Here is a 24,375-nt window from a genome sequence, read left to right as displayed (position 1 = left end):
TCGCCGCAGGGGGCACGCCGACCGGCGGGGCGTGATTCCCGCTCCCGCCGATTCCCGGGTGGCGGTGAATTCCGGCCACGGCGGGGGTGGGATTTACGCCGGCCCCGGGCGATCCCCCTTTCCAATGCTTCCACATCCTTCCTATAATGCGGCGACCAGAACTGCACGCAATACTCCAAATGCGGCCACACCAGGGTTTTGTACAACTGCAACATGACCTCATGGCTCCGAAACCCAATTCCTCTACCAATAAAAGCTAACACACCGTACGCCTTCTTAACAACCCTCTCAACCTGGGTGACAACTTTCAGGGATCTATGGACATGGACACCGAGATCTCTCTGCTCATCCACACTACCAAGAATCTTACCATTAGCCCAGTACTCTGCCTTTCTGTTATTCCTTCCAAAATGAATCACCTCACACTTTTCTGCATTAAACTCCATTTGCCACCTGTCAGCCCAGCTCTGCAGCTTATCTATGTCCCTCTGTAACTTGTAATATCCTCCTGCACTGTCCACAACTCCACTGACTTTAGTGTCATCTGCAAATTTACTCACCCATCCTTCTGCGCCCTCCTCCAGGTCATTTATAAAAATGACAAACAGCAGTGACCCCAAAACAGATCCTTGTGGTACACCACTAGTAACTGGACACCATAGAACATAGAACGATATAGCGCAGTACAGGCCCTTCGGCCCTCGATGTTGCACCGACATGGAAAAAAACTAAAGGCCATCTAACCTACACTATGCCCTTATCATCCATATGCTTATCCAATAAACTTTTAAATGCCCTCAATGTTGGCGTGTTCACTACTGAATATTCCCTACCAACCACCACCCTTTGTCTTCTTCCAGCTAGCCAGTTTCTGATCCAAACTGCTAAATCACCCTGAATCCCATGCATCCGTATTTTCTGCAATAGCCTACCGTGGGGAACGTTATCAAACGCTTTACTGAAATCCATATACACCACATCAACTGCTTTACCCTCATCCACCTTTTGGTCACCTTCTCGAAGAACTCAATAAGGTTTGTGAGGCACAACCTACCCTTCACAAAACCATGTTGACTATCTTGAATCAAATTATTCCTTTCCAGATGATTATACATCCTATCTCTTATAAACCTTTCCAAGACTTTGCCCACAACAGAAGTAAGGCTCACTGGTCTATAGTTACCGGGGTTATCTCTACTCCCCTTTCTGAACAAGGGGACAACATTTGCTATCCTCCAATCTTCTGGCACTATTCCTGAAGACAAAGATGACTTAAACGTCAAAGCCAAAGGCTCAGCAATCTCCTCCTTAGCTTCCAGAGAATCCTAGGATAAATCCCATCCGGCCCAGGGGACTTATCTATTTTAACACTTTACAGAATTGCTAACACCTCCTCCTTATGTACCTCAAGCCCTTCTAGTCTCGTAGCCTGTATCTCAGTATTCTCCTCGACAACATTGTCTTTTTCCTGTGTGAATATGGATGAAAAATACTCATTTAGCACCTCTCCTATCTCCTCGGACTCCACGCACAACTTCCCACTACTTTCCTTGACTGGCCCTACTCTTACCCTAGTCATTCTTTTATTCCTGACATATCTATAGAAAGCTTTAGGGTTATCCTTGATCCTACCTGCCAAAGTCTTCTCATGTCCCCTCCTGGCTCTTCTTAGCTCTCTCTTTAGATCCTTCCTAGCTAACTTGTAACTCTCGAGCACCCTAACTGAACCTTCACGTCTCATCTTTACATAAGCCTCCCTCTTCCTCTTGACAAGTGATTCAACTACTTTAGTAAACCACGGTTCCCTCGCTCAACCACTTCCTCCCTGCCTGACAGGTACATACTTATCAAGGACACGCAGTAGCTGTTCCTTGAACAGGCTCCACATTTCCATTGTGCCCATCCCCTGCAGTTTTCCTCTCCAGCCGATGCATCCTAAGTCTTGCCTTATCGCATCATAATTGCCTTTCCCCCAGATATGACTCTTGCCTTGCGGTATATACCTATCCCTTTCCATCACCAAAGTGAACATAATTGAATTGTGGTCACTATCACCAAAGTGCTCACCTACCTCCAATTACCCAGTACCAAATCCAATACGGCCTCGCCTCTCGTTGGCCTATCTACATACTGCGTCAGAAAACCCGCCTGCACACATGGGACAAAAACGGACCCATCTAAAGTACTCGAACTATAGTGTTTCCAGTCAATATTTGGAAAGTTAAAGTCCCCTATAACAACTACCCTGTTACTTTCGCTCCTATCCAGAATCACCTTTGCAATCCTTTCCTCTACATCTCTGGAACTTTTCGGAGGCCTATAGAAAACCCCTAACAGGGTGACCTCTCCTTTCCTGTTTCTTAACTCAGCCCATACTACCTCAGTAGACGAGTCCTCATCAAACATCCTCTCAGCCACCGTAATACTGTCCTTGACTAACAATGCCACCCCTCCCCCTCTCTTACCACCTTCCCTGAGCTTACTGAAATATCTAAACCCTGGCACCTGCAACAACCATTCCTCTCCCTGCTCTATCCATGTCTCCGAAATGGCCACAGGTACTAACCCATGCCGCAAGCTCACCCACCTTATTCTGGATGCTCCTGGCATTGAAGTAGACGCACTTTAAACCACCTTCCTTCCTGCCAGAGAATATTACATTAATGTTTGATGCACTGTCTGGCCAACGTCGTTTTGACTTGACAGAGGGCAAAGCAGCAGCTACCCAGCAGGATAATGTAATATTACAAACTCTTGAGATGAATTATGGAAGTAAAGTTTAATTGAATCAATTGACAACATCATACCCGAAACCCAATTTGGGTTTCTAGCCATCCACTTCTGCTTAATAACATGGGCATTGCCTAGACGACTGTATGTTTCACTGGGGAAGTAGATTATGGGCCAGGAATCCCGTCCAAACACTTGAAATATTTATCAAAGTAAAGCAATATAATTTACTGTGAAAGCCATTGGGAGTTGATGCCTTAAACATATATTTTCATTGGCCTGGGGTAAACTCTTGCAATAATGATGCAGCGATCGGATCCAAATCTTAGCTCCCCTGGGAAAGCATTCTCATGTTATGGAATATGGACTCTCTATAGGATCAACTCAGCCAGTTTCACATTTTCCAGCTCTTAGCTCCATCTGCTGCATGAAATCAAGAAAAGTGCTGCTGTTTGACCCTGGTGTGTATTCACCGTGGGAGCGCGAACATATTGGAGTCTCCTTTTCTGCAAAGCTTTTATCTTATTTCGAGCCATTTTCTCAGGATTCCCCCCTAGCTGCTTATGAGAATATCCAACATACAGTGTTCCAATTGTTTTCTAACCAGATGATTTAGAGAGAGAGAGAAACACACATTGTCCTGCACACAGATTGGAGCATGTTTGGCATTTGTACTCCCAGAAGGAATTTCAACCACATTTTGCCAGTAGTTTGCTAAATTTGATCAGGACTGATTTATGCATCATAAGGAATTAGATTGGAGCAGTGCAGTGGAAAATATAAGACATCCCGCATTTAAATTCCATTCTGTGTATTGTAGGATGCGGCAGGGCTTTTAAACTGAAGTAGTCAATAACGCTGTTGTAAAATCTGAGGATGTGCTCAGATTTGTGTTAGTCGCTTGTATGGGAATATAGCGCTGGGTAAGTGAACTTGTATGTATTGTGTTCATTTGCAAACTCCTAAAGAAGTTGGTTTCATTGAAGTCCCTTGATATTGAAATGTAGATTTGTCCAAAAGGTGGACAGTAATTGGATGAATGTGATTTACTTTGAACTATAGAAAGGCTCGCATATTAACAACTGAAGGTTTTAATAGTATACTGCATTTAGCCCCCCTCAACTGTTAACATTGAGTTTCTGTAACCTAATGAGAATCTGATGTTGTCAGAAACTTTTGTTATAACCAACTATTAAACAAAGAGCTGCCTAATTTAATGAATTTGGCACTCTAGGGAAGCTTTCATTTTTTTTAATGCACAGCTATTTTGAGGGGTTTTCGCATTTTTTCCCATCGTTAACCAACTACGGTCTAATGAATTTTGGGTTTGGCTTCCTTCTGTGTTATCTGTGTTCAATTAATGTGTTTTTGTGTGATCTTCAGACAATAGATGCTCTGATTTACTTCTGATCCCTGGGTATATTACAAGTGTATGCCCGTTTAATGTAGGAAATTTAAAACTGGTTTGCAAGCAGATTTATAATAGTTATAATTATTTTCTGTTTGTTCTGACCTGTTGGATACTGTGCTTTGCGCTGTGCGTAAGCAAAGCCAATGCAGCTGATGCGAAGATTTTGAACATGAATCGTGCCGTGTTTTCAAAATAATCAACAGTTTTGATTTTGGTAGTTTATGGTATGTTAATCTTGTTTTCCTACTCCATGGACAAACACTATGTCCGAGTTCTGTTACACCCCATGGTTACATTTGAATATCCAAAGATGTGCGTTATCCACCTTGCAGAGGAGACAACTACAAGCACCATTCTTTCACTGGCCTTTAGCAATGGCCTATCCAAACTCTTTGGTTATTTTGACCAATTGAGTGCTTTAATGAGGCAGAATTTGAAGTAGAACCAAAAGTGATTTGGATAATGTTATCCTTTGTGGAATCTATGCCATCAACGTTAATCGCAACATTTTCAATAGAGGCATCCATTAGTGTATTCAACATTTTAGTTCCTTCATTGTGTAAAAAAGTACTGCTTATCATTTCAACAGATTTTAATCTGTTTGTGATAGCAAGCCTATTTAGATGTTGAGTTTATTGTTGGACTTCTAAAGTTATTTTAAGTCAGGCCAGACCAGTTGCATTTGTGCTGTGCATTTGATCTCGAAAAATGCCCCGAATCAAAGAAGCACAAGTTCAGAAGAGGCTGAGACAAAAAAAAAGGAGATATAAGGAGAACCACAAATTTGGTCAGTGAAATGGGATTTACAGATGATCTTCAAGGAAGTCAGAGAGGTGGAGGGGATTAAGGAAGGAACAATAGAGAACAGGGCCTAGTAGTTAAAGTTCGGGGGGATGGAGGGGGATGCAGAGGCACAAGAGATAAAGGACCAGAGTTTGAAGGGAGGTGGAAAGTTACAGAGATGAATGTGCCTTTAAATACTCTTATACAAAAACATCAAGATTCTATTGGTACATATTGATGAAGGGGCTTTTGAATTTATTTTCTATTGCATTGATTGTATATCGTGAAATACTTCAAAGTTAATCGGCTTTGGGCTCCTATTTCTCTGATTTAATCAAGCCACTGAATGGCTGAAGTAAATTTCCATTCAATCAAGAAAATCCGCCCTTGGTGCAATTTATGCATTAAAAAAAAACATAAAAGTTCCAAAGACCCTCAAAATAAGCCCAATGCAAGTTTATTTTATGAGGAAGGGGGATAAAAGCTACTTTGAACAAGATGCCAATTTGTTTCAAATATCTTGTGGCTACTTAGTCCTAAAATTCTTATACCATTGGGAAAATTATGCAAAAAGAGAATGTAACTATTCCCGGAAGAATTCTAGCAATAAAGAACTCTGGCACAATGACTGTTTCTTTCTCTATTTACTGCAACTGAAGCTTTGTGCTTTAAACCTCCCTTTTGCTGGTGTCCAGATGGTGAGATCCTGTTCGTTATTTATACTTCAGATTTAATAGAGCTTAACAGAAGATGTGTAGAGACTGTTGTTATACACTAGATACTGAAGTAAGATAGAACGCCAAGGTGGGTGTTAGAAATTGTGGGAAAGAACCTTCCTCCCGGGTTTTCCTCCTTTTCCTGCCTCACACTGGGATCCAACTTCACAGGTACTGACAGCTGCCTGGCATTATAACAACTGCCTTGAATTTAAATAGCACAGTCATGAATCTGCAAGGAGACAGAAGTAGACAATGTTCAAAGGGCCTCAATTGGTATGCATCTCTCCCGGTAACGAGGTTAGAACTGCAGTTTAGATAATAATCAAGTGTGAATAACTGAGTAGTTTAGCCTGGTCAATCCACCTACCATGCACATTTTTGGGTTCTGGGGGTGAGACCCACGCAGACACGGGGAGAATGTGCAAACTCTACACGGACAGTGACCTGGGGCTGGAATCGAACCCGGCTCCTCGGCGCCATGAGGCAGCAGTGGTAACCACTGCGTCACAGTGCCACCCAGAAGTGTTAATAGTTTACGGAGGAGGAACAGATTATAGACGATTGGGAAGGTCCATAAGACATACATATGTTAATGTGTAGTCAAGGATGTTGATAGAGGCCTACAGTCACATACATAAAAGACATAATCAAAGAACAACAAAGGTATAATTGTCCAGACACTGAGAAGCCAAGCGAGGCATTTACCATCTAGCAGTCTCAGAAAGCGGTCAGGCCAGAATCCAGCCACCAAGGCTGAAGGCCAGGTTTACAACAAACAAGCTTCCAAGTTATTGAGCTAAGGCAGTGCAGAAAACCTTTGTAGCAGCAGTTTTAAAATATCTTCGTTGGCCCAGGAAAAAGACAGTTCCCAGTGAGGATAAAGTAAAGAAAAGCTAAATACACACAAACAAGATTACTCTGAGCACCATCCTTGTGTGGTAACTGTAGCTGGCAATTCAATTTGGATGTTGTTTGGGGAACAGGGGAAGTCTTACAATGTGCAGGTTTCGCAGATATATTGTGCAACCAGGGGTACATTCTATAGAAACTGTGTGTGTGATATGTGTGTGATTAGTAATTCATACATCTTAATTGCATGAGATTAGAGTAATTCTGTTTGTGTATATTTGTCTTTTCTTTACTTTAATAAATAGTCTTTAATAATTGCTACCCATCAACTGGGCTGTTTATTCTCACTGAGGTTTCATTTGTCTCCTCACACCAAAACACAATAAAACTATACACCCCCACGAACTGAGGATACACTCGCAGATAGCATCAGCGGGCTTCGTGACAAACGTAGTTAAAACGAGAAACAACCCAATGTGCTTCACAGAAGCGTAATCATGAAAAGCAACTGTTGAATCCAATGCAGGAACAGTACATCAAATCTGGCTATCCATAAAAGTCAGCAGTGTCCGACCACCGGACTGTTTCCTTAATAATAATTGGTTATTGTCACACAAGTAGGCTTCAATGAAGTTTCTGTGAAAAGCCCCGAGTCGTCACATTCCGGCGGCTGTTCGGGGAGGCCGGTACGGGAATTGAACCCGCGCTGCTGGCATTGTTCTGCATTGCATGCCAACTATTTAGCCCACTGTGCTAAACCAGATCCTCCTTAGGAAGGCCATGCAAATCGCTTCTTGGCCTTTTGGCTAGGATGAGCATGAGGTCAGGTGTAATGCCTGGATCTGGTATGTCTGTCTTGTGGGGACCACGAATGGATTCAATTTAAATTGTTTTTTGGAGCAGGCAAGAAACTGAATTAGGGGTTTGCCCCTGTCCACACTCTGAGCTCTGGCTTTGTAACTCTGATAAAGTAATAAAAAAAACGAAGGCCTTGCAAGAATTTTAAATGAGTGAAATAAACCTATGGGCTTGTTCATGTGTTGCTGCATTGGCCAGGTGGCACGCACCTGGGTCGGGATTCTCCCCTACCCAGAAGTGCGGGGGGTCCCGGCGTAGCGGAGTGGTGCCAACCACTCCGGTATCGGGCCTCCCCAAAGGTGCGGAATTCTCCATACCTTTCGGGGCTAGGCCCGCGCCGGAGTGGTTGGCGCTACGCCGACTGGTGCCAAAACCGGCACCAATGGCCTTTGACGCCTACCGACCAGCGTCGGGGCTGGCCGAAAGGCCTTCGCCGGTTCGCGCTTGCGCCGGTGTGTCAGCTGTCGCTGACGTCACCACCGGCGCATGCGCAGTAGGGGGGTTCTCTTCCACCTCCGCCATGGTGGAGGCCGTGGCGGCGGCGGAAGAAAAAGAGTGCTCCCACGGCACTGGCCCACCCGCCGATCGGTGGGCCCCGATCACGGGCCTGGCCACCGTGGGGGCACAAACCCGGGGTCCTTATCGCGCTGCGCCCTTCCCAAGGACCCCGGGGACACGCTCACGCCGCCAATCCCGCCGCCACCAGAGGTGGTTGAAACCACGGCGGCAGGAGAGGCCTCTCAGCAGCGGGACTTCGGCCCATCGCAGGCCGGAGAATCGCCGCGGGGGGCATGCCGATCGGCGGGGCGCGATTCCTGCCCCCGCCAATTCCCGGGTGGCGGAGAATTCCGGCCACGGCGGGGGCGGTATTTTCACCGGTCCCAGGCGATTCTCCAACCCTGCTGGGGGGGGGGGGGGGGGTTGGAGAATTTCTCCCCTGATGTTTGGAAACTATACACTGCCACGAACTGAGGAACTGAGGATACACTCACAGATAACATCAGTGGCCTCGTGGCCGCTGACCCCAGCTGACCCATCATGGAAAAGCTCGGGGATTCGATGTATCAGGCACGGTTTCGCGGACCTGTCATTTCTCCCACGCTCCAAGTGGTCAGAGATGGATAAACCCATCCAGGAAGAACAAGACTCTTCCAGAATCCAATGAGGTACAACTTTTAGCTATGTATGGTACTTGGGATCAGGATGTATACCTATATTTGCTATACTATTGAGCTTTGATGCCATGAAGGCCATCCAAATAGAAGCCTTAAATTGAAATGGTGCAGTTGATTCCCAAAAACTGGGCACTGGTTATCTTCTTGTAGCTGGTCCAAGTCAACGCAAAGTGACTTATTAAAGAGAACTGTACAATCTTGTGTGAACTTTAAAAAACACATTTCAGTCACAATGTTTGTTTCAGTTACAACTGTTTTAACATAATTTCAGGTTGATTGACCTTTTCTCATTTTAAACAGTGACCTGATGTGGTGAAGTTGGGGGAGGCTGAAAGAGTTATTGAATCCAACGTGTGAGAAGTGAATTAATGACCTCAGAGACAGTGGCCATTAGCCTGAAGAGTTTTGCACACATATCACTTGGTTTTCATGTATCCCCGATTCACTGAATTAAGGCGTTCCAATTTTTATTCCCAATTTCTCAAGTTCTAAAAACTGGCCCAGGCTCTGTCCTGAGATTGTTGGTTTTGAGACACACTACCTGTAAGTTGATATTAAGAGGAATGATGAAAAGCTTGTGCAAAGAGGTGGGTTTTAAGGGATATTTTAAATGAAGAAATAGTGGAGAAGTGGTGGGGTTTACAGTGGTGGGGTGTGTGGTGAATGTAATATATATGTATATATGTAATTCACACTGTCTTTGTAAGCGCAGTAGCGCTATCCTACCACTGGGGGGAGTAGCGCTGGGAGCACTCAGGAACTTGTACTGGGCTCCACCCTTGGCTCCGCCCACGACTCCTCCCCCTAGTGCAGCTGTATAAATACCCGTGTCCAGAGTCAGCCTGAGTTCACTACGAGTTCATCGACAGGTAACAGGCTGGCTCTGAAGTAAGTCGATTAAAGCCTAGATTCACATCGGAAACACGTGTCTAGTGAATTGATGGTTCCATCAATGTGGGCGAAACCAAGGCAACTGGAGGCATGGCTGCCAAATGTGCAGCGATACGACGGGCAGCATATAAAAATGAATAAAATGAGAAGAGGGGAAATAGGAATGTCGGTTGCAGGAGGCTACAGAGAAGGAGAGTGGTGAGGCCATGAAGGGGTCCAAATGAATTAGAGACATTGGAACACTAGGCGACAATGTAAGTCATGAGGAAAGGGATAATGATTGAACTGGACGTAATGAGGTATATGATGCACGCGGCAGAGGTTTGGATGAGCTGATGTTTATGGAGCATAGAAGATATGAATGATGAGCAGGAGGAAGGGACAGCATTGGGGAAATTGAGTGCAGAAGCATCTAAGTTATGGATAAGCACTTCAGCAGCAGACGGGTTGAGCGAGGATCAGATGTAGACAGTGCTACAGAAATGGAGGCTGTAGCCTTTGTGAAGGAGATGATATAGGGTCAGAAGTTAGTTCAGAGTCGAGTACTGTGCGACACCCCATCCCAATATTTAATTGAAGTAACCTATAGCGCATCCAGGACTGAATGTCCAGGCAAGTGGTCTGACCAGAGGGGCAGTGGAGTGGTCAATGGAGCTGATGGTGAGTTTGACCTGTGAGTCAGCAAACAGTCTGTGGATGAGGTCACCAAATGAAGTGTGTTAGATAGGAAGATGATCGGCAGCCAATCCGAATCCTGATTTCCCCACATGTGATTCCAGTACCACTTGCATCAGGGCCTGCTTGATAGCAATTCTGACAACAAAGCCTGGCTGATGGTTTTGTTTCTTCATCCCTTTCCACTTACCCCTCTTTAGAAATCAAACATAGGATATTCCCAATCTCAACAGCTCATTTACTCATTAGACAAACGTTCAGAGCCTTCCAGGGAGCTCCAGGAAGTATTTTACTGTTTATTTTCATGCTGTGTCCCTTTAAATGATCTCTTCTCAAAATAAAGGTTATCTGTTTAGGTGCAGGTGTCTAATTCGGGTTGGCTGACTCGATTAATAATTAGCAGTAGAAATCATTACAAGCAGATCAAAAGGGCATCAGCGGAAAAAATAATATAAACTTACTTTATTTGCCAATATTTGTCTCTTTCTGCATTTGTTTTGATGATTTTTGTGATGAAGATGTTCAGATATATTGGTCTGAGACACTGAGAGTCATTTGTGAACATTTCCAGCCGAAGTACAGACAATCTAAATCAATGCCAAATCCGATTAAAATGGACGCTCTTCATTTTAAAAACAATTTGGAATACCCAATTAATTTTTTCCAATTAAGGGGCAATTTTAGCATGGCCAATTCACCTACCCTGCACATCTTTGGGTTGTGGGGGTGAAACCCACGCAAACACAGGGAGAATGTGCAAACTCCACACGGACAGTGACCCAGAGCCGGGATCGAACCTGGGACCTCAGCGCCGTGAGGCAGCAGGGCTAACCCACTGCACCACCATGCTGCCCTATGGACACTCTTCATGGGGCATGCGAGTGACTAAATTTGAAAAATATATTTTTGTCTCACCATCACTGCATTCCTAAAGAAAGTCAACGTGGTAATGAGACAAGATCATCTCTCAGTATTTCAAATCTCTTCTCACAACTATAGTTGCTCATTGCAGGCATTATCCTGATGTATCGAGCAGCACGGTGGCGCAGTGGGTTAGCCCAGCTGCCTCACAGCGCCGAGGTCCCAGGTTCGATCCCGGCTCTGGGTCACTGTCCATGTGGAGTTTGCACATTCTCCCCGTGTTTTCGTGGGTTTCACCCCACAACCCAAAGATGTGCAGGGTAGGTGGATTGGCCACACTAAATTGCCCCTTAATTGGAAAAAATGAATTGGGTACTCTAAATTTAGTTTTTAAAAAATTATCCTGATATATCTATACTGAATACTCTCTATTGCTTTACTACCTTTCTGGAATGGTAGGTTCGAAATCTTAATTGCAATCTAAACAATCGTACCAATTTGCCATTTGACTTAATGGTGGTATCCGCCTCATCATATGGGTTCTGGGAGTGCATAACACACACCTCCCCTCTCTGCTGTAAAGAGGAACCTCCCTATTGGCTCCTGTATTGATTGTTATGGCGCTGGAAGGACATTCAAGTTGGGGCCTTTCAGATTGTCAATTAATCTGTGAATTCTTTCACTATGTTACAATCCCCATAGAGACCAATAACGTTTTTTAAAAGAAAGACGAATTTCCTGGTGATCGACTAAAGTAATCAAAGGACAGGATTTCACCTTTTAAGACCTTCACTGTAACAAAAAAATTAAAACTAACATAGCCTCAAAGTTACTTAACAGGCAATTGATAGATCAAACTAAAGAAAAGTTACTTTCCCATTAACTAATTAACTCAGTTGAGGTTCTTCTTTCAACTACTTTTGCTGTGCACCACACTTCTGGCAGATGGGTAGCAATACAGGATTTAAATTGCACGGTGGTTCCACTTTTCAGCTGCTCACTTCTTCCTGCCACGCCCGTTCAAATCTTCCGATGTTCTTTTAAACTTATTCCACTCAACTGCTCAACTGGAATATCTCAGCATTGACTTTCACCAGCAAGGCCCACATCATCATCTTCTTGTTCCTTAAATATCAAAGACCTGGTAACACTGTTCCCTTCCTTTCGAATAGAAAACCAACTTCAATAAGGATTCTGCCAAGTTGTTAACACAGATACAGGAGGTAGCACAGTGGTTAGCACAGGTTTGATTCCCGGCCGGGTCACTGTCTGTGCAGTGTCTGCATGTTCTCTCCGTGTCTACATGGGTTTCCTCCAGGTTCTCAGGTTTCCTCCCACTTAGTCCCAAAAGACGTGCTGTTAGGTAATTTGGACATTCTGAATTCTCCCTCTGTCTACCCGAACAGGTGCCGAAAAGTGGCGTCTATGGGCTTTTCAAGTAACTTCATTGCAATGTAAGCCTACTCGTGACAATAAAGATGATTATTATTATTATTATTTCCCCCTCCTCTTCACAACAGAAGCTGCTATTTTGCCACACAGCCGGAAATCCTTTCTTTTTTTAAAATATAAATTTAGATTACCCAATTATTTTTTCTATTAAGGGGCAATTTAGCATGGCCAATCCACCTACTCTGCACATTTTTGGGTTGTGGGGGCGAAACCCACGCAGACACGGGGAGAATGTGCAAACTCCACACGGACAGTGACCCAGAGCCGGGATCGAACATGGGACCTCAGCGCCGTGAGACGGTTGTGCTAACCACTAGGCCACCGTGCTGCCCCGGAAATCCTTTCTGTCTCTGTGTTCAAAAAACTGCTGTCTCTCCCTTTCTGTCAAGGTGTGAAAAATAATACTTACTTCTATTTGGGTTTGTTTCCCCATGATAACCAGATCACATAAGCCTGTCTCCAGACAGAGCCTTAGTGTGAGCTCACCATCCCTCTGCCCAGAATGTTCTGATTCCGTTTAAAGTAAAGGAGACATTTATTTTAACATAACTGTCTTATAAAGTCCTGCATCTGTAGCAACTACTTCACACCATCTTCCAAGAGAAGAGTTTGAAGATATGGAAGTAAAAAATTAGCCATAGTCCACAAAGGACCACAGGCATCTCTCCATTAGAAAAAGACAATTGGTTTACATAGCTTGAGGGGCGCCACTACTTAAATAGTAACATTATTAATTATTTACTTTGGGATACAATACCAAATAAAATTGCTTTGTCTTTTTAAAAATGTCTTTCAAAGCTTTAATCTCTTGATTAATCAACACCCCGAGTCTTTTCATTAAATGTTTTTCTTGGGTTATCTTTCCTCACAAAATACTCTCAGCTACATCAAATGCTCACGATCTGCCAATTCTATCTATCGTGTCTTCCTGAAAGGTTTAATAATCCTCGTCACTATTTGCCAAACCTTCAGTAACATTAAGTTGATAGCCTTCGGATTGATTTACTTTGGGAAAACTGAGTACTCAGAAAAGTTCAAATCTATTTTTTTTTAAATTAAGAGTACCCAATTCATTTTTTCCAATTAAGGGGCAGTTTAGAGTGTTCAATCCACCTACCCTGCACATCTTTGTGTTGTGGGGGAGAAACCCACGCAAACACGGGGAGAATGTGCAAACTCCACACGGACAGTGACCCAGAGCCGGGATCGAACCTGGGACCTCGGCGCCGTGAGACTGCAATGCTAACCACTGCACGACCGTGCTGCCCACAAATCTAAATTTAAAAGCGTCTGACTACTTTGCCGAGAATCTCGTTGTTAAATGGTGTGTGATTTATTGGAGAGAGTTGGCTGAACGGACATATGTGGCCTTTCTCAATCTGTCCTGCCTGTTTTGTAAATCTGGTGGGATATGACAGAAATTGACCTAACTATTGATTTCATCCATCTCTAATTATTTCAGTGCTTAACTTCCAATCACTAAATCATAATAAAGCATAATTTCCCAGTTGTTGCAATCCAGTTAGGGTCCATTAACATGTAAATGTGAAATTCGAACATCTTGCTTTAACCAATAGAACTATGCCACAAGATTTCACTTTAAAAGAAAAACACACATTTTTGTGTATAAAGCAAATTATTAAAAGCAGACACAATTGAGTTAACAGTATAGTTTGCACACACGAATGCCAGTCCCTTAGATCCCCCAAGAATTCTCTCATATGTTACAATATCTTAGTTCTTTACTTCTATAGGGAGCAATCATTAGTCTTCTGGAAACTTTGTTTAATTCTTTTCAGCTCCAGCTTTTCTCCAAGGTCAAATTTTAGTTTACCATGTCTTGACTATTCTTATCTTATACCCTTGTTCTGGTTGCTTTTCAATACTTGCACCTAATGTTGCTTTCATGCTGGTTGCTTTCTTTGCCACAAGACCTGGTGAGGACCACTATAGATTCTTTCACTCATTTCAAGCTCGGCAATTTTCAGGCTTCCGCTCCCTCCTGTCATTCCAGCTAAGAATTGAGATTAAGCCTCACTCACATTCCACAAGGTGAACAGTTAGTTTTCTTCCTCTGCACACTGTATGGGACTGGCTGTCATTTACTTACGCAGTGCAACAAACATTTAATGTTTTTGACCATATGGATAATGGCAAAGCTAATATCATTGAAGTGGAAAGTAACATTTAATGAAATATTCCACCCCTCCTGCCACAAATCTGACAAGTCATTGAAATCTCCGTTCATGTCCACAGGACCAGAGGATCCCATCAGTGTCAAAGTCTGGAAAATTCAGGCCATAAAGTCTGAGTTGTTTTGTTAGTCCGAATACAAAAATCTCAAAAATTGTAACACTGTTTTGCTAACAATAAGCTTTTCCTTTCTAGGTCTGATTGTCTTGATGCAGAAACCTAAGCCCACCAAAGTTTTAAAAATTAGTCAGGGCAGCACGGTGACGCAGTGGGTTAGCCCTGTTGTCTCACGGCGCCGAGGTCCCAGGTTCGATCCCGGCTCTGGGTCACTATCTGCGTGGAGTTTGCACAATCTCTCCATGTTTGATGTGCAGAGTAGGTGGATTGCCATGCTAAATTGCCCCTTAATTGGAAAAAATTAATTGGATACTTTAAAACAACAAAGAAAAGTATAGCACAGGAACTGGCCCTTCAAGCCTGTGCCGACCATGCTGCCCATCGAAACTAAAATCTTCTGCACTTCCGGGGTCCATATCCCTCTTCCATCCTATTCATGTATTTGTCAAGAGGCCCCTTAGACGTCACTATCGTCCCTGCTTCAATGTACAATCAATGTACAGTCTGCAAGCCTTCTGAATCCTTTCTTACTAACAGAGATGGCCAGGTGACCATATTATTTCAATCCATCATGGTACAAATTACATTATATCTATAGTCTGCCAAAATTGACTTTCATTGTTTTGAAAAAACAACTATGCAATGTTTCGAAGGGCAAAGACACCACGGATTACCACCACCCGAATCAGTTACTCTTGCCTGTCTCCTGTCTCTACAATTATCATGGTTGTACATGTAGCATGTCGTACCTGTATCTAGTGAGGTTTAAAACATTTCCAAATGCCCAGGATCTCTTGATCGCAAGGATTTTAAACAGGCACTTAACCTGTTTTTCAGCTATTAATCAGTATCAGCGAATTCTGAGCCGTGCCTCGACAGTAACATGAAAGGAAAGGGAATTGTGCACCTTTCTGCCTCATGGCTACTATGCTGCAACTCTATCCCCTCACTAAACGTGCTACCAGCCACTAAATCTTTATCGTCAGTTAACACGGACAATATTGTTTTATGTGAATTTAATTATTATTGGATGTCACTTTTGTTTAATTTGGAACAATATCAGAGCCACATAATCGATGCTAATTATAAAGCACAAAAGCGGGAGTTTTGTTTGTTGTGAGGTGGAAGCCAGTGAGGTGGAGAACTGGTACAGTAATGGCTTGTCTGCACCAGTTCGGGAAGCAGAATGTGAATGTTGTAAAAACTGCACAATGGCTGTGTTTGGTCAGTCAGCTGTAAACTGGCAGCTTGTTAAATCACCTTTTTTTGCTTTCGCTCTGCTTCCATTCAAAACGGGTACCTGAATGGTTCACAGACGTTCTATATACTGCACAGCGGGGTGTCTCATTTAGACTAAATATAAATTGCAGATGTACTTCTGTAGCTATGTTATTTCAGTTTATGAAGAACAGTTTACAGGGCTTCTGGGCTCAAACACCTCGGTTCAGAGAGTTGTGTTTTCTTTGCGTTAAGCGTTTTCTAAATTGATTTTTTTTTGACAAGTGACAGTATAATTGGCTCATGATGGTCTTCAAATATTTATTTGACCTGCACCTTTCCCAGCTGAATATTTAATTTCTTTCAACCCCTACACCCCCCCCCCCCCCCCCCCCCCCCCACACCACCACCACCGCTGGCTCACATTTCTTGATTCTGAAGACTGCAGGGAAACCTGGCTGTGTAACGAGCAATTAGAAGGTGAATAATGATAAGCTGGATTGACGGGCTGGTCCTCTGCTTCTCTGCTCAGCTCTTCTGAAAGCCGCCACTTCCCTTCATGGGGAACCGCCAGCCCAAACCTGCTCCTTCCCGTTTTCCGGCACAGCATGGTGATGTACTGTCAAGACAATGTGCTACTGTGCTTTACTTTTCCACCTTCAGAATCTGAACACTGAGCAACGTTTCCAAATAGTCTCATGCTGCTTTTTTCAACCTTCAACTGCAGCCTGCTCCAGCATCTCCTCTGGTCTTTGGCAACGCCGTTACGCCCACAGTGCTGTTTGGAAGGGGACTGTGAGTGAAGGATCAGTGATGTAGTTCCAAGATGGGGATGGTGTGTGGCTTGGAGGGAAACTTGCAGGTGGTGGTGGAAAAAAATATCTGTTGTGTTTACTTGAATGGCCTATATTTGGCTCTAGACCCACAGCAATATGGTTGTGTCATGTGAGAGTACAGTTAGGAAATGGGTGTTTATCAAATAGCTGTAGTACATGCACCTTTAAAAATGGGTGTTTATCAAATAGCTGCAGTGGTGTCAGAGTGTGGGTGGAGCTGGGCTGGCTGTCTTTCACTTTTGCTTTGACATAGCAGCTACAGGGTATGTTTAGTTTTGTTTTGCAGATTGGGAGCTGCATTCATCAAAACCAGGTGTAATTCTGATTTCTTTCTGCATGAAAGGAATGTCTTCAAATCACTTGCTAATTTAAAAGTGATAACTGCTCTCAGTAGAGAATTTAAACCTGATGTCTGTGTTAAAGGGGGTGTTTGTCTTATGTGTGTTGCAAGGAAAGATTGAGGGTTACTTGCAGAATATTGTATCTGTGGGGATTATTGGTGTTGATAGTTGTTAGGATGTTTACTGTGGGTTTATAAAGTGTTAACTAGATTAATGAATAAACATTAGTTTTGTTTTTAAAACTACTTTAGATCTCTGTTGCATCACACCTGTAAAGTAGACCCTTGTGCTCCCCATAACAACAATCTATTCAAAGTTGTGGGTCAGGTGAACTCCATGATACACTTTGGGGTTCTCTAAACCCTGGCACATAACAGTTGGCTCATAAACTGTCCTTTTAAATGGCCCTGCAAGCGACTCAGACATTTGCAATTGGGCAGGTCACCAGAAGCACCTTCTTGAGGGTAATTCTGGATGGAAAATAATGCTGGTCTTTCCAGCGTTTCCCACAACCTGCAAAAAAAATGTTTCTATATCCACATACTTACCATTGGTTGAATATGAACAGCGCACCTTCCTTCTCTTAAGTTGAGCCCATCCTCTCGTGTTCTGAAGATTGTGACAGAATTAAATATATTATTGAGGTTCAACATACCGCACCATTAAAAATAGTGAATACTTCTGAGCCTCCTTTCACAACAAGTAATCCTAGGTTGTTCAACCTCTCATCAGAACTCAGATGCCTTCAGCCAGGTATCCCTTTTCCATTTTCTTTGCTGCCTTCAATATCTGGAGATTACTGCCCGGTTACAAAGCTGAAATTGTGCGCTATGCCCAAGGTTTGATTGTACCAATGCATGATGCAGAGTCTGAATTGCCTTTGGAGTCATACTCTATCCAATCAGAGTGGTTAGCGTTGTTGCTTCACAGCGCGAGGGACCCGGGTTCGATTCCCAGCTCCCCGTGTCTGCGTGGGTTTTCTCCAGGCGCCCCTATTTCCTCCCACAAGTCCCGAAAGACGTGCTGTTGGGTGACTTGGACATTCTGAATTCCCCCTCAGTGTACCCGAACAGGCGCCGGAATGTGGCCACTAGGGGATTTTCACAGTAACTTCATTGCAGTGTTAATGTAAGATTAGTGACCTAAGCTGGGAATCAAACCTGGGTCCCTGGTGCTGTGAAGCAGCAGTGCTAACCACTGTGCTACCATGCCAATCATGGAACTGCTCCACATGTAGAGTTAAATATTAAAATTGCCTAGTTGTGCCTGCAACTTCTATGTTGTATCTTATGCGTACTTCTATTTCACCGCAACTTGCATTTACATCACACTTGGGAGCCTGAGGCTGGCTTCAAAAAGTATCTTAATGAAGAGAAGTTCAATAACTGTAAAGGTTAGCTATGCAGAGATAAATATTATCAAGTTGTGCAGGCAGAGTGGGGACTTGCCAGAGTGGATGGGGTTATCTGCCTGACTCAGCCATATTCTGACAGGTGATTTGAGGCATCGGATGCGTTGAGGTCAAAACTACGTTTTCCATATCATGAACCAAGGTATTGATCTACCTCACAGAAAGGTGCTGGGTCAGTGGAGGGGCAACCTGTGGCCCGGGGCCCACATGCGGTCCATCTTGGTTCTGAGTGTGGCCCCCAGACATTTTGTTGCCCATTGCCCAGGTGCAGAGTTGCCGCATTCCACTGATTTCCATCCATAGTTATGTCCCTATCGGAATGACTGAAGTGATATGCATGTTAAGCAAAGGCAAGTGATGTGAGCTGCGTGCTAATTGCTCACAACATTGGCTGTGAGAGCCTTGTAAGCCCTCTGTGTCTAAAGTATAAATATTTATTTTGTTTTTACCATTTGAAGTTGATAGCTCTATTAATATATAACTGATTAAGCATTTTCTATAACTTATTATAAAATATTTGGCATGTATTAGATGTATTTAATCTTATTCATGGGGTCGTGGTTAGTGAACAATTCTGATTTCAATCTTGTGGCTCACTGAGATGAAGGGCGGCCACTCATGCGGCTCACGTGCTAACCCAGGTTGCCCTCACTGTTCTAGGTAGTCATCTGCACTCTCACATTGTTGTGGGGAGGCAGGGGTGGAGTGGGGATGGAGTGGCAGACCTCTGAGTTTAGACTGCCGGCTTGGGGTCCCATGCAATGAATGTCCCGTTTGAGATATTGTGGGCCGGCTACCAATGATTCTGAATACCTTTTAACAGATGAAGAGTCGTGACCTGTTATCATGGGTAAAGCATTCCACAAACTCCGAGTAATGGCCGAGACTCATCTGTTGGTGCTGGGTGAACTCCATAAGACCTTGATTAGTTCGATCGGGGTTGACCTTAAATTGTCCATTTCCACTTTGGCAGATTGTGACGTAAAACTGTTTGAGGTCTCTTGTCTTATGTATCTTTGTGAAGCATCTTGACATGGTTGTCTATATTAAAGGCATTATGTCATTGCAGATTTGTTAACTGTATATCGTTCAAGCTGCTAAAGAGTGCATTGCAACCTGAGGGATAACAGCAACTGATCCAAATAATAGAAAAACATGAAAAGCTACAAGATATTATAATGAAGATAGGAAAATTTTCATTTAATATATTCTTCAGCATATGAGAGATAACCTGTATGGATTGCTGGTCTTTCAATGGAAAATTAGTCCTTTTTAGATTAAATACACGACGGGCGCAGTTTAACTAAAAAATAATTAAGTCCTTTGTGGGCGGTAATCGAGGGGTCGTGCCCGGCACTACAAGTGCCAGGCACGACCCCGCTATCGAAGATCACTGATCCCCACTGAGGCTGCACTGAGCCACGTATCCTGCACTGAGGAACTCCGGCAAGTGGAGAAATTTAAGGTTCATTTTCATAAAGCCAACAAGCTCCAGACATTAATTGGATACAGTTCACCATTCTGGGGGCCTTTGCAAAATTACCCAACCCACAGGTTGGTCCTGGGTGCAGTAGATGTGAAGGATTTGGTGAGGGGGGAGATTGTGACAAGCCTAATGCATGCAGAGACCCCACAGGTTGAAAAGCTCCTCCTGGCTCCACATTGAGGTTAGTATTATAACCTGCACTAGCCTGATGGGGTTGGATGAATTAGTCTCCCTGTGAGCCTTGTTGGGTACGAGGCCCTGAGGTACTGAGGTACTGAGGGGCGGGGAGCCCATGGATAGGGTAATGGCCGTTAATATAAAAGTCGGCCACACTTGGATCCAACACCTCAGACCTGTCTGGGATTTGAAGACTATTGTATGTATTATTACTCTGCAATAAAACCAGTTTCTCTTTATCCACTCGCCTCAGACTCATCTGTGGTCAAAAAAGGACGATGCCATCTGGGGTGAGGTAGCTCCTGTGATTTTAGGGTGGGAGGGGATCCAGCTTTTAAAAAATGATGCACCATTTTCTTGTAGATTTCCAGCAGTCCATTTGAAGACCATTGGTTAGGTGGCAGCAGACCCAATTCCTGCCAAATTGGGAGTGGAGTTCTAAAGCGGCCAATGAATCGATTCAAGAGGTCTAACACTTGTTTGAGTGGTGTGTCCTGGACATTTGGGAGTCATTAATAATAATAATAATAATAATCTTGTCACAATACGAAGTTACTGTGGCAAGCCCCTAGTCGCCACATTCCGACACCTGTTTGGGTAAACTGGTACATTGGCATCTAATTCAGTAGGCCTAATGTTCTGATGGCTTTGAACACAGATTACCACTGTGCAAGCTTCTTTGTTCAAACACCCTGTGTAGTGCCCAGAAATCAGTTGCATCCGAGGCCAAATTTTCTCCCAAAGCCATTTTCCTTCCTTTCAACTATGCCAGGCAGTTGTACATGCCTATGAAGTTAAAATTGTGATTCCAGCAGTGAACTAATTTATTGACTGAATAATGCCAGTGTAGGTTGTGAAGACAATTGCATTTTGTATCAAAGGGCATTACCTGATGCTGTATAAACATGGCAATTTTAGGGTGGCATGGTGGCGCAGTGGTTAGCACTGCTGCCTCACTGCACCAAGGACTCTGGTTCGATCCCGGCCCTGGGTCACTGACCATGTGGTGTTTGTACATTCTCCCCATGTCTGTGTGGGTCTCACCCTCACACCCAAAATGATGTGCAGGGTAGATGGATTGGCCATGCTAAATTGCCCCTTAATTGGAAAAATAGAATTGGGCACTCTAAATTTATAAAAATAAATTTATAATTAACCATGGAAATTTTGTAAAAGGTTGTATTTTTCATGCAAAAATGTAATGTTTATTTTAGTTCAAACTTGGGGAAAAAAACTTGCCACTTCTCAAGGGAGACACTTGGATGTTAACGCCTATGTTTTGTTTTATTTCAGAGACTGGAAATTTCCTGGAAGCTCTGGATGGCGGTCGGCAGATCTCTCACATTCGCAGATTACACACAAAAGCAGGAGACCTTTCAAGTAAGAATTTAACACAACTTGAAGATATTAGTCACAATTGGATTGCTACCAGGATTTGGTGATTGCACCAAATTGTTTGCTTTCTGGTTTGGGTGAAAGGGAATAGTTACTCAATTAAAAACAGTGCCATTTTCGTTATGTTCCTGTTTGTTCCTAACCTAAAGCATGTTGTGGAGAAAATGGGCTGGACATTACAGTCCAGTGGTGAAGCATCAATTCTCGCTGTTGACCTCAAAGAAAGTTGCCACAAAGCCTAAACACTCTCGGCAGTACAGATTTCCTCTTTCCTGATGCTATCTTGTGCCTGGCTCCAAGTCAAGGAGATCCCTAGACTTCCAGCAAGAGTGATGTCGGCATGGATGGTAAGCAGCCAATCACATTGAAGTATTCTCACGGGCAGCACACCAGGAAGATAAGACATCTGAATTATTTCATGTTTAATTTTTAAATTTTGCAGATGGTGAAATAAATGATTGGGACATACATGTGGGGCTGTATTTCATCGGGGGGAGGGTGGGATTGGGGAAAACCACATTGCTCTCCCATGTTGCAAGAATCGACCAACACCCAAAGCACCTGGTGGGCAAAACAAGCAGAGAGTGGGAGTAATCCAGCCTTTGAAGGTTGCCAGCCAACCTGATTGGTCAGCAGCTCAAGCAGCCCTAGCAGTAATGAAATGAAATGAAAATCGCTTATTGTCACAAGTAGGCTTCAAATGAAGTTATTGTGAAAAGCCCCTAGTCGCCTCAGCAAGGAAGAGCGTTGACATCTAGAGCGAGGTAGCTCCTGTAATTTTAGGGTGGAAGGGGATCGAGCAATCCAGGAGGAGGATGGAATGGTAGGTTATGGAGGCCAGATGGGAAGGAATAAAAGGGGGAGGGATATCATCTTGGAGGAGTGAGTGCCACTGATGAGCAGAAGAACACCACCCAAAGGATGTACCCCTCCCTGCCCATTCCTTCCCACCTTTTATAAAGCTTGCTTAAAAAAACTGTACTATGGCATGGGCAGCACTTTATCCGGGTTAATTGGCTTGGCAACCAGCTCAATTCATTCTTAATTATTTATTTAGAAATGGCAGGCAACTTCCGGTGGCTGCCATGGAGGAGTAGGTCGCACATTAGATAGCTCCCGCCTGAATCGGACTTTCGGACCTTTTTGTCCCAGATTTTTGTGGACTTTATGAAATAATTCGGTGGAGTTAGCATCAATAAGGAGGCGTGGGCTCGGAGCTGGCCAAGAAAGGGTGATGGACTACAGGCAGACGTGGCAATGCTCCAGGAGACACATCTGAAGGTCACAGACCAAATGGGATTAAGGAAGGGTTGGGTGGGTCAGGTGTTCCACTCAGGCCTGGACTCTAAGACCAGGGGGTAGCAATTCTGATCAGCAACCAAGTGGCATTTGAGGCTGGGAGACTAGTGGCTAATAAAGGGGGTAGGTATATCATGGTGAGTGGGAAGCTGGAGGGGGTCCGAGTGGTGCTCGTGAATGTCGACGCCCCGAACTGGGATGATGTGGATTTTATGAGGCGCGTGTTAGGCAAAATCCCGGACCTGGAGTCACGCAACTTGGTAATGGGAGGGGACTTTAATACAGTCATTGAACTGAATTGGATCGCTCAAAATCCAGGACAGGGAAGAGGCCGGCTGCGGCAAGGGAGCTGAAGGGCTTTATGGAACAGATGGGGGGTGTAGACCTCTGGAGGTTTACACGGCCGAGGGTAAAGTTTTCATTTTTCTCCCACGTCCACAAAGTTTATTGCCGTATTGATTTTTTTGTTCTGGGCAGGGCGTTGATCCCAAAGGTGACATGGACGGAATACTCGGTGATTATAGTTTCAGATCATGCCCCGCACTGGGTAGATTTGGGGCTTGGGGAGGAGAGAGGGCAGCGTCCGCTGTGGAGACTGGACATGGGGTTAGCAGACGAGGTGGTTTGCGGGCGGGTGAGTAAGAGTATCCAGAATTATTTGGAAACAAACGACACGGGGTAGGTTTCAGCAGCGACGGTCTGGGAAGCCCTGAAGGCAGTTATTAGAGGGGAATTTATATCGATCCGGTCCCATAGAGAAAAGAGGGAAAGGGCGGAGAGGGAGAGATTGGTGGAGGAGTTACTCCGGGTGGATAGGAAATACGCGGAGGCCCCGGACGCGGGACTCCTGAGGGAGCGGTGCAAGCTTCAGGCGGAGTTTGTTGACCACAGGGAAAGCGGTAGAACAGTTGAGGAAGGTTAAGGGTGCGGTGTATGAATATGGGGAGAAGGCGAGCAGGATGCTGGCGCAGCAGCTTAGGAAGAGAGTGGCGGCCAGGGAGATTGTGGGAGTAAAGAATAAGGAGGGCAGCTTGGTCTCCGACCCGAAGGGGGGTGAATGAAGTTTTTAAGGAATTTTACAGCAAACTATATGAGTTGAAACCCCCGGCGGGTGTGGAAGGGATGAGGCAATTTCTGGACCAGTTGAGGTCCCTGAGGGTGGAGGAGGGTCTGGGGGCACCGATCGATATAGAAGAAATTATTAAGGGGCTGGAGGGCATGCAGTCAGGCAAAGCTCCGGGGCCGGATGGCTTCCCGGTGGAACTTTTAAAACAATTTTCGGAGGTGTTGAGCCCACTATTGATGACGACCTTTAATGAGGTGAGAGAGAAGGGAATCCTCCCCCCTATAATGTCACACGCCTCAATCTCATTTATTCTGAAACAGGATAAGGACCCTGAACAGCGTGGGTCTTACAGGCCAATCTTGTTGCTAAATGTGATGCCAAGCTATTGGTTAAGATCTTAGACACGAGGATAGAGGATTGTGTCCCGGGGGT

At 44.2% G+C, this 24,375-nt stretch overlaps 1 protein-coding gene across 2 annotated transcripts in view; it reads left to right on the top strand.

The window, feature by feature from the left end:
- Positions 1-24,375, top strand: part of emid1 (EMI domain containing 1) — a 441,840-nt gene that overhangs the window by 209,786 nt on the left and 207,679 nt on the right. For both annotated transcript variants that reach the window (XM_038783630.1, XM_038783542.1), the window contains exon 3: positions 21,477-21,563. In XM_038783630.1, coding sequence (XP_038639558.1) covers positions 21,477-21,563 — 87 coding nt within the window. The remainder of the gene's footprint in view (positions 1-21,476; positions 21,564-24,375) is intronic.

This window comes from Scyliorhinus canicula, chromosome 1, assembly GCF_902713615.1.
Source record: "Scyliorhinus canicula chromosome 1, sScyCan1.1, whole genome shotgun sequence".
Lineage (NCBI taxonomy): Eukaryota > Metazoa > Chordata > Chondrichthyes > Carcharhiniformes > Scyliorhinidae > Scyliorhinus > Scyliorhinus canicula.
This window is presented reverse-complemented; position numbering and strand designations above follow the sequence as displayed.